The sequence below is a fragment of the Schistocerca gregaria genome, chromosome 9 (assembly GCF_023897955.1).
Source record: "Schistocerca gregaria isolate iqSchGreg1 chromosome 9, iqSchGreg1.2, whole genome shotgun sequence".
Classification (NCBI taxonomy): Eukaryota; Metazoa; Arthropoda; class Insecta; order Orthoptera; family Acrididae; genus Schistocerca; species Schistocerca gregaria.
Genome location: NC_064928.1, coordinates 139,635,903 through 139,654,067, shown reverse-complemented (window position 1 = coordinate 139,654,067; position 18,165 = coordinate 139,635,903). Strand labels below are relative to the sequence as shown.

The window sequence follows — 18,165 nt, the reverse complement described above, 5'->3', positions numbered from 1 at the left end:
TTCTGCTGTTTGTTTATTTATTTATTCATTTATTACAATTGGTGTGAACTATGTTCAACAAATAATGGTTATTAGCAATTCACTTGTGGATTTTATGTAGGACCCAACAGGGATTAATCAATAAGTTTTCACGACTGCAAATGTTTCATTTATAAAATTATCTCATCTATTATGTTGAGGTGGAATGTATTTTCTGGTCTTTAGAGAATGTTCGGGAGCTGTGGCCCTTTCAATTTACCAACCACTGTGCCTCAGTGCTGACTGATTTGGTGTACATCTGCACCCTAGTGTAGTATCACATATTTGACATTATAATGCAGTGGACAGTGCAGTTGAAATAATACAGAATGTGAGTAAGAGTGTGACAAGAGAGTATTATATTTCTGGTTGATTAAGTGGTTTATACTTAACAACCATTATTAAAACAAATAAATTAGAACTAAACTTAATCATCTCCATGGGTTCAATTAAAAAAAAAAAACACACATTGAAGGTAGTTTAGGAGATATGGCTGCTTAAGAAATCAGGAAAAATAGCAGTTGTCCCCAACTACCAAAATTATAACAAAAACCTTTAAGAATTTGGCACAACAATCCTAAAATTAAAAACTTACATTAACACTGCTGTTGGCACCAATATAAAATAGAGAAACAATTTAACATTCAGATTTGATCAGTCATTTTACGGATATGCAAATTGAGAGATTGCCTTCAGCACCTTATTGTACAGAAACTCTTCAGATATCCTCTTGAATAGCTGGGAGTTACATTAAGGTGCCTGTTGACATGGCCACATAGGTTGGTCCCATCACATTCAGCAAGACTTCCAAAATCATCCAGGGTAAAGCTTTCGCTCTATATCAGCAGCCCGGTTGCTTGTCCAGTGTTAGTGTCCCATCAGTTCACCCACAGCCATCATTCTGTCTGCCAGTGAAGTACTCTCATGGCCGGATGTCACTTCGTGTAGCCACTGCAAAATTAAACACATGCACAGCTGGCAGCTACAGAATGGTGCTTGTGTCCATCACAGCACATACTCCCATCCCCAAAACGTATAGATGAGGTAGTTGTTTCCTAGTGAGGGAACTCGAGAAGACAATATTAGTGCCACCACTGCACGGGATACTACAGTTAAATTAAATTGCTAAAGGTCCTTTCCTTTAGTGTTGTTACATCTCCAATTAAGGATAAATTGGAAGATAGCAGGAGTAGAGGCAGTGAATATCTACCCACACTTTGCTTATAAGTACAGTTTGTTATATATATATATATATATATATATATATATATATATATATATATATATATATATATATATATATATATATATATTAAAAACAAAGATTCCAAGACTTACCAAGCGGGAAAGCGCCGGCAGACAGGCACACGAACAAAACACACAAACACACACACAGAATTACAAGCTTTCGCAACTGGCAGTTGCTTCGTCAGGAAAGAGGGAAGGAGAGGGAAAAATGAAAGGATGTGGGTTTTAAGGGAGAGGGTAAGGAGTCATTCCAATCCCGGGAGCGGAAAGACTTCCCTTAGGGGAAAAAAAGGACAGGTGTACACTCGCACACACACACACATATCCATCCGTGTCTGTGTGTCTGTGTATGTACGGATGGATATGTGTGTGTGTGTGCGAGTGTACACCTGTCCTTTTTTTCCCCTAAGGGAAGTCTTTCCGCTCCCGGGATTGGAATGACTCCTTACCCTCTCCCTTAAAACCCACATCCTTTCATTTTTCCCTCTCCTTCCCTCTTTCCTGACGAAGCAACTGCCAGTTGCGAAAGCTTGTAATTCTGTGTGTGTGTTTGTGTGTTTTGTTCATGTGCCTGTCTGCCGGCGCTTTCCCGCTTGGTAAGTCTTGGAATCTTTGTTTTTAATATATTTTTCCCATGTGGAAGTTTCTTTCTGTTTTATATATATATATATATATATATATATATATATATATATATATATATATATATATATATATATAGGAGATGATGATTTGCTCACAGTTGCACCAGTTCATTGAACACTATTACTGAACATTGGTTATCAACACAGTTGCTCTCCTTCTTTATACAGGCTTAAATTCATACACATCACTTATTACATTTTCTTACATCATTAGTATTGGGTTTAACGTGGGATGAATATTCCCAAAAAAATTCAATTACAATGTGGGTTTTTGATGTGAAGGGTGACTGGAGTTGCAAACAGGAAGAGTTGTACCATCACCTTCAATCTGGGCAACAACTTCATCATTATTTTATATTTACTGACTGCCTGAAAGTTCTGCACTCAGACTCTGTCACCCTGTTTGAGGTGAGCAGGACATCTCCCCTTGTTATAATTCTGGGCTTCTTGCCCTTCAAATTAGCTCTTGTCTTCCAGTAGTCTCACATCTGCATTGTATCACTTTTCTCAGTTAACAATGGGTTGATTAATCACAAATTTTCTAGTGGCATGTTGGGCTTACATGTGGACATAAGGCAAGTGGGATCTGTTTCTGAGACTCATGTACCATCATGTTGAAGGCAAAAGCTAACCATTGAAGTGAATAGACCCACCTAGAAAGGTCTTCATATTGGTCTGCTATGTGGGCAGAACACAAATTGCGGTTGACTCATTCCTCAAATGATGGGTTAGGACAGTAAGGCATTGTAGCAGTATGTGCAATCCCCCTTTCGAAACAGGAACCCTGAAACAGTCTCGACTTGAATGATGCAGCATTATCAGAGACTAAATTGCAATTGCCCAAGGGTACAAAGCAAGGACATGAAGCAATTTATAGTGCCATGTGCAGTCATATCACAGCTCGGAAATAACCAGCAAAAGCAGGTAAAGATATCCACACAAATTAATATGAACCTATTCCCGACTTGCTTCTGCAGGAGATTGTCTACATAATTAATGTGTAATATCTGCGTGGGTGACGTCACTATTTCAGAAGCTAGCAGTCACTCTGTGCCGTGTGCTCATCATTTGGTTACTCATTGCACAGACTTTGCAAAACTGTACCCACTCCTTAATTCCCTTGTCTGTGATCTGCTATATAATATTTTCTTGAATTTTCAGTTGTGTTTTAAATATTCCTAAATGGCTACTGACTAACAACTCTCGGTAATATTTACATTAGTAAAGATACTACTCCAGGGGTGAGAGGTGAAGCTATTTTGTCTTGTTTACTTCCCCTGACTGGACAGCTCAAAACATTTACAGTTAAACATTAGGGCTTAACCTTTTCTCCTCCCTGTATCACATCTTGAATTTCTTGTAACTTAACATTGGAACCCTAATGTTCTGCACTGCCTGTAAACAACCGCAGGAGATACGTGAGGATAGCCACAAAGAAGTCTGCTTTGTGCTTACTGCCTCCTTGAAATGTCCACTCACTATATGATTCAATATCCCCTTTCCCGAAGATAAAATAATGTTTGTCAGCAACAGCTTTATACCCCCCACCTATATGATACACTCTAAACTGAAGGCGGAGATCTGAATTGCTTCTCTTGCAATATACCCCATCCACCTCGGTTGTCCCCGTTCCCGATAAGGGCATGGTTATCACTTTCAACAATGAATGGACAGTATTCCTGGGATGTACGGATTTTCTGCAAAGCAAATAATACAGCCAACCTTTCCAGTCTGTAAACTGAATATAAAATTTCTGATCTTGGACAACTGAGAGAGGTGTACCCTGTCGGTCTTCTTCTTGACTAGTGTTCTAATAAAAGAAGAGGTGCTACACCTGATATAGAAGCATCCAGGGGATAATCCACCCTGAGAAAACCCTGACTCTTCCCCCTCCTCTTCTCTTGACCTTTTGTCCTGCTAATTGATTTATGGCACCTCCTGCAGATAATCCACCCTTCTGAGAAATCCCCACCCTTCCCCCTCCCCCTCCTCCACTCCTCTGTGGACCCCATTCAAATATCCTTCCTTTCTTTCTCATTTAACTCTGTGGACTAGCGATCTGGGCAAAGTTAAGTGTGAATTTTTGGAAAAAATTAATCATGCCAATGAACCTTGCCATAGCCTTGGGACTCTTAGGTGGCAAACGGTTGTGCACAGTCTTAAAGCAGCCTTGGTCAGCAGTAATACCCTGGGGAGAAACTGTGTGTGCCAAAAATGACATCTGTGATTGTCCAAACGTTACCTTAAAAGGTTTGACTGTGAGCCACTGCCTTATTACACACTAAGAGTCTACTCACCTTAACCTCGCCCCTATTACTGGCCTCTAGTCAGTCAGAATTCTCACTTTTCTTTCGCTGGATGCCTGGACAGTCTCATTTGAAATGGTCAGGACTCCCACATCTAAAATGTGTACATGGCATCCTGTTATGTGTAAGGCAGCCCGTTCTGCCTCCTATAGCGTCCTTTGAATCCTGTATCCCGGTCTCTGCCTTTAGATTAGATTAGATTAGATAAGATTAGATTAGATTAGATTAATTATTCATTCCATAGACCCATAAAAGAGGGAATCCTCCTGTGTGTGGAACATGTCAGATAAACACATTACAAAAATGTAATTAGAAAAACTTGAGTTTCATTAATTTTAATGACCCTCAGTCAATAAACTGTAAAATTATGTACATGAATTAAATTTAAACTTCTAATATTTACAGGTTTAATACTTACATCTGCTTTCATTACATCCATAATTCCGACATTTGCTAGTTTCTTGGCTATTACAACCAAGTATTGTCAAAAATTAAAGTAAATTATTCATTTCAGTGATCCTCAGTTAAGAACAGTCAGATTATGTACAAGATTTAAAATTAAACTTCCACTATTTACAGACTTAAGACTTACATATGCTTTCTATACATCCATCATTCACACAGTAGGTAGTTACTTGGTTGTTACAACCAAGTATTGTCAAAAATTAAAGTATAATAAATTTTCATTAAAATGGTCTGCTGCACTTGTTGAGAAATTTGGTAGAAAATCCGAAGAAATTCTGGTCGTATGTAAAGTACACAAGCGGCAAGACGCAGTCAATACCTTCACTGCGCAGTGCCGATTGTACTGTTACCGAAAACTGTGCCGCTAAAGCCGAGTTATTGAATGCAGTTTTCCGAAATTCCTTCACCAGGGAAGACAAATGGAATATTCCAGAATTTGAAACACGAACAGCTGCTAGCATGAGTTTCTTAGAAGTAGATACTTTAGGGGTTGCGAAGCAACTCAAATTGCTTGATACGAGCAAGTCTTCAGGTCCAGATTGTATACCGATTAGGTTCCTTTCAGATTACGCTGATACAATAGCTCCCTACTTAGCACTCATATACAACCGCTTGCTCACCAATAGATCTGTACCTACACATTGGGCAGGTCGCACCAGTGTTTAAGAAGGGTAGTTGGAGTAATCCATCTAACTACAAACTTATGTCATTGACGTCGGTTTGCAGTAGGGTTTTGGAGCATATACTGTATTCAAACAGAAAACATCACTCTTGTGCAACGCAGCTAGCTCTTTATTTGCACGAAGTAATGGCCGCTATCGACAGGGGATCTCAAGTTGATTACGTATTTCTAGATTTCCGGAAAACTTTCGACACCATTCCTCACAAGCGAATTCTAATCAATATGTGGGCCTATGGGGTATCGTCTCAGTTGTGCGACTGGATTCGTGATTTCCTGTCAGGAAGGTTGCAGTTCATAGTAATAGACGGAAAATCATTGAGTAAAACTGAAGTGATATCAGGTGTTCCCCAGGGAAGCGTCCTGGAACCTCTGCTGTTTCTGATCTATATAAATGACCTGGGTGACAATCAGAGCAGTTCTCTTAGGTTGTTCGCAGATGATGCTGTAATTTACCGTCTAGTAAGGTCATCCGAAGACCAGTATCAGTTGCAAAGCGATTTATAAAAGATTGCTGTATGGTGTGGCGGGTAGCAGTTGACACTAAATAACAAAAAGTGTGAGGTGATCCACATGAGTTCCAAAAGAAATCCGTTGGAATTCGATTACTTGATAAATAGTACAATTCTCAAGGCTGTCAAATTCAACTAAGTACCTGTGTGTTAAAATTACGAACAACTTCAGTTGGAAGGACCACATAGATAATATTGTGGGGAAGGCGAGCCAAAGGTTGCTTGTCATTGGCAGGACACTTAGAAGATGCAATAAGTCCACTAAAGAGACAGCTTACACTACACTCGTTCGTCCTCTGTTAGAATATTGCTGCACGGTGTGGGATCCTTACCAGGTGGGATTGACGGAGCACATCGAAAGGGTCATAAAAGGGCAGCTCATTTTGTATTATCATGTAATAGGGGAGAGAGTGTGGCAGATATGATACGCGAATTGGAATGGAAGTCATTTACAACAAAGACGTTTTTCTTCGCGGCGAGATCTTTTTACGAAATTTCAGTCACCAACTTTCTCTTCCGAATGCGAAAATATTTTGTTGAGCCCAACCTACATAGGTAGGAATGATCATCAAAATAAAATAAGAGAAATCAGAGCTCGAACAGAAAGGTTTAGGTGTTCGTTTTTCCCGCGCGCTGTTATGGAGTGGAATGGTAGAGAGATAGTATGATTGTGGTTCGATGAACCCTCTGCCAAGCACTTAAATGTGAATTGCAGAGTAGTCATGTAGACGTAGATGTAGATGGAATAGAAGGAGTTGGCCACCAAAAATTCTTTTAAATTATGTTTAAATTGTGCCTTGTCTGAAACTAAACTCTTAATGGTTGCTGGTAACTTATTAAAAATATGCCTTGCTGAATCCTGGACTCCTTTCTGGGCAAGAATAAATGATTTTAAATCTTTATGTATATTGATCTTATTCCTAAAATTGATACTGTGTACTAAGCAGTTAGTTGGAAAAAGAGATGTATTATTTACAACAAACTTCATTAAGGAATAAATATACTGAGAAGCTGTGGTTAATATGCCCAATTCTTTGAATAGGTTTCGACATGATGTTCTACTACTCATTACTCTTATTATACGCTTCTGTAATCTAGAAATTTTTTCTCTGTTTGTGGAGTTACCCCAAAATATGATACCATATGACATAATGGAGTGAAAATATTCAAAATATGCCAGTTTTTTTTAAATATTTATATCTCCTATGTCTGACATCAATCACATTGCAAACACAGACTTGTTCAGGCATTTTAGCAGTTCGTTAGTATGTTACTCCCAACTGAGTTTATTATCAAGTTGTAATCCCAAGAATTTTACACTCTCAACTTCATCATATTTTATACACACCACGGAAGGAAATCTGTTGGAAGTTCTGAACTGCATATAGTGGGTCTTTTCAAAGTTTAATGACAGTGAATTGGCTATGAACCATTTATTAATGTCAGTAAAAATTTGATTAGCCACCCTTTCTAAATTTATATTTGATTTAGTATTTATTGCAATGTTTGTGTCATCTGCAAAGAAGGCAAACTTGGCGTCTGGTAATGTAACAGATGACAGGTCATTAATATACACAAGAAACAGTAGTGGACCTAGTATGGGATCTTGGGGAACACCTCATGTAATTTCTTCCCAGTCAGTTGATGTCTGACTGCCTACTGCTGAAGTGTTACGTAATGACACCCCTTTGTTTTCTATTAATAAGATATGGCTGAAACCACTTTGCAGTACTACCAGTGACACCATAATATTTTAATTTACTTAAAAGAATGCTGCGGTCCACACAGTCAAACGCCTTTGACAGGTCACTGAATATGTCAGTTGCCTCTAATTTGTTGTCCAGTGAATTAAGGACATTTTTGCTGTAAGTGTAAATAGCTTTCTCAATATCAGAACCCTTAAGAACCCCAAATTGTAACTTTGACAGTATGTTGTTTTCACTAAGATGCTTAAGTAGATGCTTGAACATAATCTTTTCAAAGATTGTTGAAAAAGTTGGCAAAAATGAGATTGGTTGGTAATTTGACGGCATTTCTGTGTCCTCTTTCTTGTGGAGAGGTATAACTTCAGCATATTTAAGCCAGTCCGGGAATGTTCCTGTGACAAGTGATTGATTACACAAATAACTTAAGATATGTCTAAGCTCACATGAACACTCTTTTATTAACTTTGTTGATATGTTATCATAACCACTAGAATGATTTGATTTCAAGGACTTTATGATGGAGTCTATTGCTTTGGGTGAAGTAAGTGTCAATTCCGTTTCACTGAGATTGCTTGTGTGCACTGGTCTCAGATATTCCATTGCATTATTTACTGAACCGGACAACCCCATGCTATCAGTAACAGAGACAAAATACTTGTTTAAATAGTTTGCAACACATCATGTGTTTGTTACCAGGGTTTCATTTATTTTTAGAGCTATTTGTTCCTCCTCATTTCTGGTCCTACCTGTCTCTGACTTAACTATATCCCATATTGTTTTTATTTTATTGTTGGATGTATTTATCTTTTTCTCATAATGCAGGTGTTTAGATTTATGGATAACCTTCTTCAGTATTTTGCAGTAATTTTTGTAATGAGCTATAATGCTAGTATCAAAGGTGTCCCTTTATATCAGATGGAGTTTCCTTTTTGTCTCACGTGGTATCTTTCAGATTCATATCTGTGTAATGGATCGTGTACACACGTGTCTGCCTTGTAAATCCATGAATGAGTTGGCCTTTCTACAAACAACAAACAACACCTACCCTCTGGACTTACCCCTTCAACCTCTGCTTCACTCTGTGGTAATATAATGCCTTTACTACGTGCCTTATATCCCGCATGTACCGTGCTAACGGCTCCCTGTTATCTTATACCCACCAGTAGTCCCTTTGCACTAATTCCTGCAGTTTCTACAGAGAAGGTATCAGTTTCTTACACAAATAGCCCCAAAATTCACTAAGGCTACACTGTGCTATTCTAGCTGTATTATCAGGACACATTAACTGCCCTGCATGTTTTGGATATAGCAACTTATAAAAGTGTTGTCCTGTCAATCCACAGTTTTCACCTTGTTCCTGTAACTCATCTAGCGACCACAATAGGTGCTGAATCACCACAAAAGTGCTGAATCTGGCCTAAAGTGTTGACTGACAATTTTCTACACTTGTAACAACCCAAGTGAAAAATTAGGTAAATTACCAAACAAATTAAGGTACTATCAATCTGCTGTATTGTCTCGATATATACTGCAGAATAAGGGATGTGGCCGGAGTTACATGTGATTATCACTGATGGCCCTTGTCAAAGATAAAACTTATTTATTAATTGTCATCTTGAAACTGCCTGGAAGATTAAAACTATGTGCCGGACCGAGACTCGAATTCGGGATCTTTGCCTTTTGCGGGCAAGTGCTCTACCAACTGAGCTACCCCAGCATGACTCATGCCCCATCCTCACAGCCTTACTTCTGCCAGCACCTCATCTCCTATCTTCCAAACTTTGCAGAAGCTCTCCTGTGAACCTTGCAGAACTAGCACTCCGGAAAGAAAGGATATTGTGAAGACAGTTGGTAGAGCACTTGCCCGCGAAAGCAAAGGTCCCGAGTTCGAGTCTCGGTCTGGCACACTGTTTTAATCCACCAGGCAGTTTCATATCAGCACACACTCCACTGCAGAGTGCAAATCTCTTTCTGGAAACATTCCCTAGACTGTGGCTAAGCCATGTCTCTGCAATATCCTTTCTTTCAGGAGTGCTAGTTCTGCAAGGTTCGCAGGAGAGCTTCTGCAAAGTTTGGAAGGTAGGAGCTGAGGTACTGGCAGAAGTAAAGCTGTGAGGATGGGGCGTGAGTCGTGCTTGGGTAGCTCAGTTGGTAGAGCACTTGCCCACAAAAGGCAAAGGTCCCGAGTTCAACTCTGGCCGGCACACAGTTTTACCTGCCAGGCAGTTTCATATCAGCGCACACTCTGCTGCAGAGTGAAAATCTCATTCTGTGATTGTCATCTTGTCACAGACAAAAACTGTTTGGTGATTCTGCAGAGTTACTGTCCAAATGTCGCTAAGTTTTGTGGTCTCTACTTTCCTATTACAATCTGGCCTATGTTTATGTATTTCAGTGGCTTCTCTACATAGCTGTGGATAATAGTTCATTGTTGTAGATAAAAATTTGGTTACAGAAAATTTCACTTTGTGACTTCCTGGCTGAAGAGCATGTCCTGTTAAAGCCGATTTGACTATTTTCTCTAATTGGCAAAGACTTTTGGGTTCCTTTACACATGTATCCACACTTCTCTTGGTTGCTCCAATATAAACTTTACCACATGTACACAGAATTTTATACATGCCACATGCCAGTAGAGGAGGGTGTTTATCCACAGATCAGAGTGCTTGACCTATTTTCTTTGTTGGTGTAAAAACCAGTCTGATGTCATGTTTCTGTAAAATCTTTTCGATCTGATCTATTAATTTTTTAACAAAAGGCAGGGAAACTGTATTTTTCCACCATTGTTTTTCATGCTTGTCCTTCGACCTTCCATTATTTAGTTATGGAATTCTGTTTACTTCTTTCCCTGAGTAGCCATTTTTCTTGAAAGCCCGCTGTAGATGTTTTAATTTAGTGTACAGGTATTCCAGTGTGCAGATCCTTTTGGCTCTATTGGCTGCTGCCAGTTTTCACGTAAACCATGTACCAACCAACATGTAGCCCGCCATGTGGTCCATGGTGGTGTCAGTCTCTTGAACATGTTGATATGATTGTCCACATTCATCTCATCAGAGCTTAGTACACTCTGCTTCTATGCTTCAGTTAAATTTTATCTTGCCTTCTCATTAGGTGCAGTGCATCAGTCCAAATGCCAGGATGGTAGCAGATAGATGACTGTACATTGTGTTAGTACCTTTACTGCCGCCATATTTGGTATTAATATTAATAATTTATTCATCTAAGAATCATTTTACTCTGTTGATTAGCTGCTGTTCTGCTGCTACACTTTTTTTCGTAATCAAATCTCTGAAACCATTACTGAAATAAATGGTGAGACATCATAATTGTTGTATTACTTGATCTCGGAGTACAGAACTTCTCCGTGTCTGACATCTGCATCACATGTCACATTGCAGTTAGGCAAACAGTTTCAGTTGGTCTGTATGTGGTTAGAGTGTATTTACCTATTTCTGTTTATTAACTTTGTCCCTAACTGTGAAAGAACTGTAAGTAAAATACATAACAGATCAACATAAATACATGGCGATATTTCGTCAGTTGACTGCCTCACAACCAGAATAATTCCGTTGTGACTTGCCGATCTTTCAACATACCGCCGCGCAGGTACAAGTGCCCTCTACATGCAGCGCTGTCTGCCAGCCATGCAGCAGCCACGCCACCTAAGCGGCCAGCGAGCCTGTGGCCGCTAGACTTGGACTCAGTGCTGATTTGACTGTTACAGTGTACAGACGTCTTACTTTGTTTACTTTATCAGTGTGTTACATGTATTGTGTCATCCTAGAAATATATTTGTTCAACTTGACATTATAACAATTGGCGATGAGGTAGTGAATGTATCTTTCTTTCATTGTTGACCCACAGGTTTCCATGGCTACTTTAGAGCAACTATTGCAAGGTCTCGTTGAACAGGAAACGCTTCTCACACCTGCGATTCATGATTTCGCCGCGGCATCGAATGCGGGGCATCTCTCTTCGTTATCTCTACCTACTTTTCCTCCTTACGACGAGATGGCAGAAGAATGGTCTGATTACAAAAAATGTCTTAGACAGCACTTCTTGGCATTTCATGTCGTGGATGACCAAACATGTAAGTCTGTTCCTTTCATGGATTTCACCTCAAATTTATCAGTTGTTGTTGCAATTGGCTCCTTTGAAAGATCCTGTGTCTTTGTCCTTTGCTGAAATGTGCTCACTTCTGTCCATATATTTTCAAAAGCATATGCATGTGGTAGCTTCTCATGTTGCCTTTTATCGTCGTCAAAAACAACCGAATCAGTCCTACTGCGCTTGGGCTGCTGAACTTCAGGGCCACAGTTGAAAGTGTCAATTTGTTACTGACGTTCACAGAGAATCCTACGCCGACTCCATGGTACAGGATGCTATTATCCGGTCGGCGCCCAACAAAGAAGTTAGGCAACGTGCCCTTCAATTGGTAAATCGAACTCTAGATGAAGTCCTATCCATCGCGTAGTCTTTTGAAATTTCTTGCGCCGCTGGAGCATAAATAGAGGCATGGGATGACGTCGGGGAAGTACAACCTTTGTGCGCTGTTGACGACGTGTGCTGCGTGTCCCCAACGGCCGACGTGGCCGCAGTACGCTCCCACGTGCAGCTTCGGCCTAACCATAAACAAACTTGTAAGAAACTGCAGCAAAACCCACCGCAACTTCCTTCATGTCCGCGGTGTTTTACGAAACATTCACAGGAGGATTATCCCCAGCATTGGGCCGTGTGTTACACATGCAAAAAGAAGGGTCATGTGTCATCCGTTTGCAAACCCGACCGCATAGCTGACATTCATGAACATGACGCTGAGTCTGCTTCTGTGTTGTCTGTCAATGGTACTTCTTCCCTGATTACGGACATACAATAAACAGAAGATTTCTCTCTTGGGACAATTTAATGCTGAAGTATCTTACAAATCCATCATTTGCAATGTTCCCATATTTGTGGTCGACCATAGTAATGCGGAGAATCGTTTTGGTTTCGATGTCTTTCACTTTTTTGGGCTCTCCATAGATGACTCTGTCAATATTGTCTCTGATGCTATTCCTTATGCTCAATTGGATTCCTTCTCGACGACATTTTCATCCCTTTTTTCTCCTGGGTTAGGCCGTGCAAACGACTTTGAAGCTCATATCACACTCAAACCCACTGCTCGGCCTAAGTTTTTTTGGGCTCGGCCCATTTCTGTGGCCCTTTGTGATAGGGTCAAACAGGAGCTGGATCGTCTCACTGCTTCAGGGGTCTTGCTTCCTGTCACTTTCAGTGAATGGTCCTCTCCTGTCGTTGTCGTTGCTAAGCCCAATAGTGATATTCGTCTCTGTGGTGATTTCAAAGTCACTGTAAATGCTCAATGCCTCATCAACACTTACCCTATGCCCCTACCTGAAGAATTGTTCACTAAACTTGCTGGAGGCCAGTATTTTTCCAAACTTGACCTGTCAGAAGCTTATCATCAACTTCCTCTCGACACTGCTTCCCGGCAGTTCCTGGTCCTTAACACGCCTTTGGGCCTCTATCAATACCAATGATTGCCATTCGGGGTTGCCAGTGCACCTGCTCTCTTTCAGCAATTCTTGGAACAATTATTGCTCTTTGCACCTGGGTGTATAAATTACGTGGATGACATTGTTGTCACTGGCTCCACCACTGAAGAACATCTTCAGACTCTCCGCACACTTTTTCATGTCTTACAGACTGCCGGTCTTAAGTGTAATCTTCAGAAATCAAAATTTTTTCAGGCATCTATTATGTACTTGGCGTTTCAACTCTCTCAGGATGGTATTCGTGTGCTTCAGCAAACTGTCGCTGTGATCAGTGCCCTTCCTTGCCCTACATCTGTTAAGGAACTGCAGGTCTTCTTGGGGAAAATAGCATACTATCACAGGTTTTTACCGTCTGCAGCTTCAGTGGCTCAGCCGTTACATTGCCTGTTGCATAAAAATGTGCCCTTTCACTGGTCCACATCATGCGATGTGGCTTTCCAGAAATTGAAGACTATGCTGAAACAGGCCCTGTACCTGGCTACTAATCAACCTGGGCAACATCTTGTTCTTGCCATGGACGCCTCTCAATAAAGGGTTGGTGCAGTCCTTGCACAGCGTTTTTCTGATGGTTCTGAACAACCCATTGCTCCAAAAAGCTCACGGATGCCCAACGAAAATATTCTCAAATTGAAAAAGAAACTTTGGTCATTATTTATGCTCTTTATAAGTTTGGCTTTTCTCTATGGATCCAAATTTCATCTTGGTATGGACCACAAACCATTTGTTTCCTTGTTTCATCCATCAACATCGCTTCCCGACGAGGCTGCACACTGCCTCCAGCATTGGGCTCTTTACTTGTCTCATTTCAATTATGAGATTCATTTCTGGCTGACAGCTCAACATGCGAATGCTGGTGCACTGTCTCGCCTTGGGTCCTGATCTGGCATTCGATAGGGACGAACTTTTGTGTTTCCACCTGGATGTTGCCGAGCAGTGGGTTGTGTTTGGGTTCCCCATCACCGGGGACCGGCTGGTGGCTTCTACAGGTTCTGACCCTACCCTCTCCCAGGTTTTACACTTTATTCGGAAGGGTTGGCCAGATCGTCCGTCTGCTAAGACTTGTGATCTGTTGCGCAACTACTATTATTTGCGTTACCGCCTCATGGCTAGGGTCTTTCCACCGACAATGCTTTGTTGCATGTTGTTGTACCTGCGTCTTTGCATGCTTTGGTCTTGTGCCTCTTTCACCAAGGGCACTGGGGTGTCTTTCGCACAAAATCTCTGGTGCGCCGTCATGTGTACTGGCCCGGCATCGACTCTGAAATCACACACATGGTCGCTGCCTGCGGCCCTTGTTCATCACAGGCCACTCACATGGTCGCTGCCTGCGGCCCTTGTGCGTCACAGGCCGCTGCCCCGAAGTCATCTTTGTCACTGTGGCCTTCGCCTGAGAAGCCCTCGGAGCATATTCGTGCTGACTTCGCGGGGCCTTTGTTAGGTACTTATTGGCTTCTCATTATTGACACCTACTCTAACTTTCCTTTCATTGTCCGTTGCACATCACCTACCAGCGTGGCAATCACCAATGCTCTACCTCGCATTTTCTCTTTGGAAGGCCTTCCCTCTAATCTTGTTAGTGATAATGGACCGCAATTTGCCTCTTCCGATTTTGCGGATTTTTGTACCTGTCACTGTGTCATGCATGTCACGGCCCCTCCGTTCTATCCACAGTCAAACGGTGAGGCTGAATGACTGGTCTGCACATTTATGGCTCAGATGAGGAAACTCCTGACTTCTGCTGCTGATGATGCGCTTCTCCAATTTCTGGCTTCATACCGTTTCACCACCATGGGCGACCACAGCCCAGCTGAGCTCTTACATGGCCGACAGCCCCGCACACTACTTCATCTTCTGCGGCCTTCTACCTCACGGCCGCGGGTGCCTTCGCTTGACCCGTTCACCCCCGGCGACCTTGTATGTGTACGGGTATACAGTAGGCGGCCAAAATGGAGTCCTGGCCGCATCTTACGACACCGTGGCCGACGCCTGTGTGAAATCCAGATTGACACGGGTGTTGCAGTGCATCATTCGGACCAGCTTCGGCCTCGTGTGCCGCCAACGCCTATTCCGAATGCCGTTACACCACCTTTGGCTCTACCTGACGCTCGGGATCTTGGAATCTCTCATTACTCACAACACAGTCCTCTCACCATCAACTCGGTGCCAGCATAAGAACTGACGCCACCAGGAGACGTGCCCATGCAGGGACCAGATGACCGTCATCTGTCGGAGCACCTCTACTCGCCTCCTTCTTCTACAGATGCTGACACATCGCCCATGTCTCCTGTTATAACAACCGGACTTTCCACAACGGGCTGATTGGGGCACGGGCCCCCAGCAGATTCAACCCTCACGTCTCCTGTCATCTCGACACATTATCATCGGGAACACTTCTGTCCATACGGGAAGATGCCTCTTCGAGACTTTATGACCAGTCAAACAACACCTATGGACTTCAGCAATCTATAGGCCACTTCCATCAAGACCAGTGCAAAAAATTCAAAGGGGAGGAGAAGTGTTGAGACTCGCTGATCTTTCAAAGTGCCGCCGTGCAGTTACACGTGTCCTCTACATGCAGCGCTGTCTGCCAGCCATGCAGCAGTCACACCACCTAAGCGGCCAGTGAGCCAGCGGCCGCTAGACTTGGACTCAGTGCTGGTTTGACTGTTACAGTGTACAGACGTCTTACTTTATTTACTTTATCTGTGCGTTACATGTATTGTGTCGTCCTAGAAATATATTTGTTCAACTTGACGTTATAACAAATTCTTCCCTTCACATAAGCTAAGAATTGTACTTTCTCTCTTGTGGTCCTTTTCTAGCAAGAGTTGACTGAAAATCGTGATAAACTTAAAAATTATGGAGGCACATTTACTAGGTATATCAAGCAGAAATTTGAGAGAGATTTCGAACACGATTTCTGAAATCCATTATGTATCGTTTCTATTATCAAAGCCGACATATGTTTTACCAATAAGTGCAGATTATGCCTGAGAAATTTCAAAATTAAATGTCCTGCTACTGTGCCACATTTGCAGTGTGTGTTTCTATGACAATGAGTGGTAACAGAAATTCTGGTAGACAATCTATTACTTTGGATATGAAGTATAAAAATGTATTTTGCATTAGCTTGAGAAGTGAGAACCCTTGCACGTGTCAGTTTCTGTTTGTATTTAGGAGTACTTCAACAGTTCATCCATAATTTTCCTGTCAGTAGTGGCTTGTCTGACCAGTCTGCATTTTTTTGGGACACTCTATTTTACATATATCAAAGCACATTCCTAACACAGAATCTGATTTATCAGTTTCTGCTGCCTCCCATGTTACTGCTCTGCACATCCATAAATGGGAGAATAAAGCGTAAATGAAAAGAAAAGAGAATCATTTTTATGTTTGGCCTGCCAATTTCTAGATCACACTCTAGTTTTGAAATTATAGAAATGAACTATTGTCATTGTTTTGCACTTGTTTTGAAGCAGTTTATTTTTTCTTCTGCAGTATTCTAGACATTGGACATAACTGTTCCTTGTAGGCACTGTATGGAAAGTATTTTCTTTTTGCATTTTTGTCTTACAACAACATGGCAGAGACAAAGTAAGAGTATTTTTTGCTGGAACACTCAGACAGCTACAGCTTGCCGTCTAGTTAAGGTAGAGTCAATTATATGGCTCTGGAAGAAACATTATACCAAGTATACTAATTGCCAGGTGACTTGTGCATGAATGCACGCTTGGGAGTAACTCCTTTCCAATTTCTAAACAAATGTGAGTTTCCTGACAGTCTCAGTAGTGCACAGGACCTCTGAAGCATCAAGAAAGAGGTGAGTGTGTCACATTGAAACTAAGAGTTTACCTTGGTTTCAGTTGTAACTTGCCAGTTAATGTGATTGCTGTAAGGTTCTTCCTGGTGCACCTATATCACATGCTTGCTCTTTTATTATGTGATGTGTGTTGACTTGAGATGGCAATATAACAGCAGCAGAAGGTGTTTTGCGTTCTTCATCTCAACGGATACAGTTTAGTGCAGCTATGGCATATGGTTCTCACGCTGTGCCTTTGACTTCCAAGATCTCCTGATTGCACAGTATAATATTTATTTTTGTGGGGGTTTATGTAAGACTTCAACTATGCACCTTTGCTTTCAATGACTTTGGATGAACTGCGACACTGCCTAGCGACAGCATTGAATGCTTGAACTCCAGACTTAATTGCAAAACTATGGGACAAGTATGATCATTATCTTGGTGTTTGTCATGCTTCTGGTGGAGGGCACATGGAATATTTGTGGCAGTAATGAAAAGTTTCATAAATAAACATAATTTTAAAAAGTATTCAGAGATTTTATGCACACACATGTAGAAGACAAAACCTTGCAAAATTATAAATTGGTCTGAAAACAAAACTTTTGTAACCTGATGCAAGTTAAAATTCACCTTAAGTTTCACCTTCATTCATGTAGAAGATATGATCTTGTGAAATCTGATGACTCTTTTGAAATGTTAACGTATTTTTATTTTTCAGGTGTGATTTTGCTGCTTTTATGTGTAGGCACTTTATATCCTCTCATCTTATTTTGTTATCAGTTATTATGCTACTCAAATAGCAAAAGTTATCTACTACTTTTTTGCATCTTGGTCCTATTCTAATTCCCTCAGCATCAGCTGACGTAATTCAACTACACTCCATTATCCTTGTTTCACATCTGTTGATGTTCATCTTATAAAATCTTTTCTAGATGTTATTTTCTCTGGTAATTTAATCTTCCAAACTCTTTGATATCTCTTACAAAATCGCAACATCATCAGCGAACTTTCATGTTTTTAGTTCTGGTCACTTAATTTTAATTTATTGAATTTATCCCTTGTTTTATCCAAAAATTTAATTTCTTGTTGGCTTCCTTCACTACTTGCTTAGTGTAAGATGGAATAACTTGGAGTATGGCATACATCCCAGTCTCACTACATATTCAGTTGCTGGCCTCCTTTCATGTCTGGTTTTTGTTCTGGTTATAAATATGATGTTACTTCCAGAATTTT

General features: G+C 41.0%; 1 protein-coding gene across 11 annotated transcripts in view; it reads left to right on the top strand.

Annotated features, from left to right (window-relative positions):
* Window positions 1–18,165, top strand: part of LOC126291722 (uncharacterized) — a 144,283-nt gene that overhangs the window by 25,116 nt on the left and 101,002 nt on the right. For 2 of the 11 annotated variants that reach the window (XM_049985384.1, XM_049985386.1), the window contains exon 3: window positions 11,443–11,668. The exons of the other annotated variants lie outside the window; for them this stretch is intronic. In XM_049985384.1, the coding sequence (XP_049841341.1) occupies window positions 11,516–11,668 (153 nt within the window). In that variant the 5' untranslated portion in view covers window positions 11,443–11,515. The remainder of the gene's footprint in view (window positions 1–11,442; window positions 11,669–18,165) is intronic. 11 annotated transcript variants of the gene reach the window in all.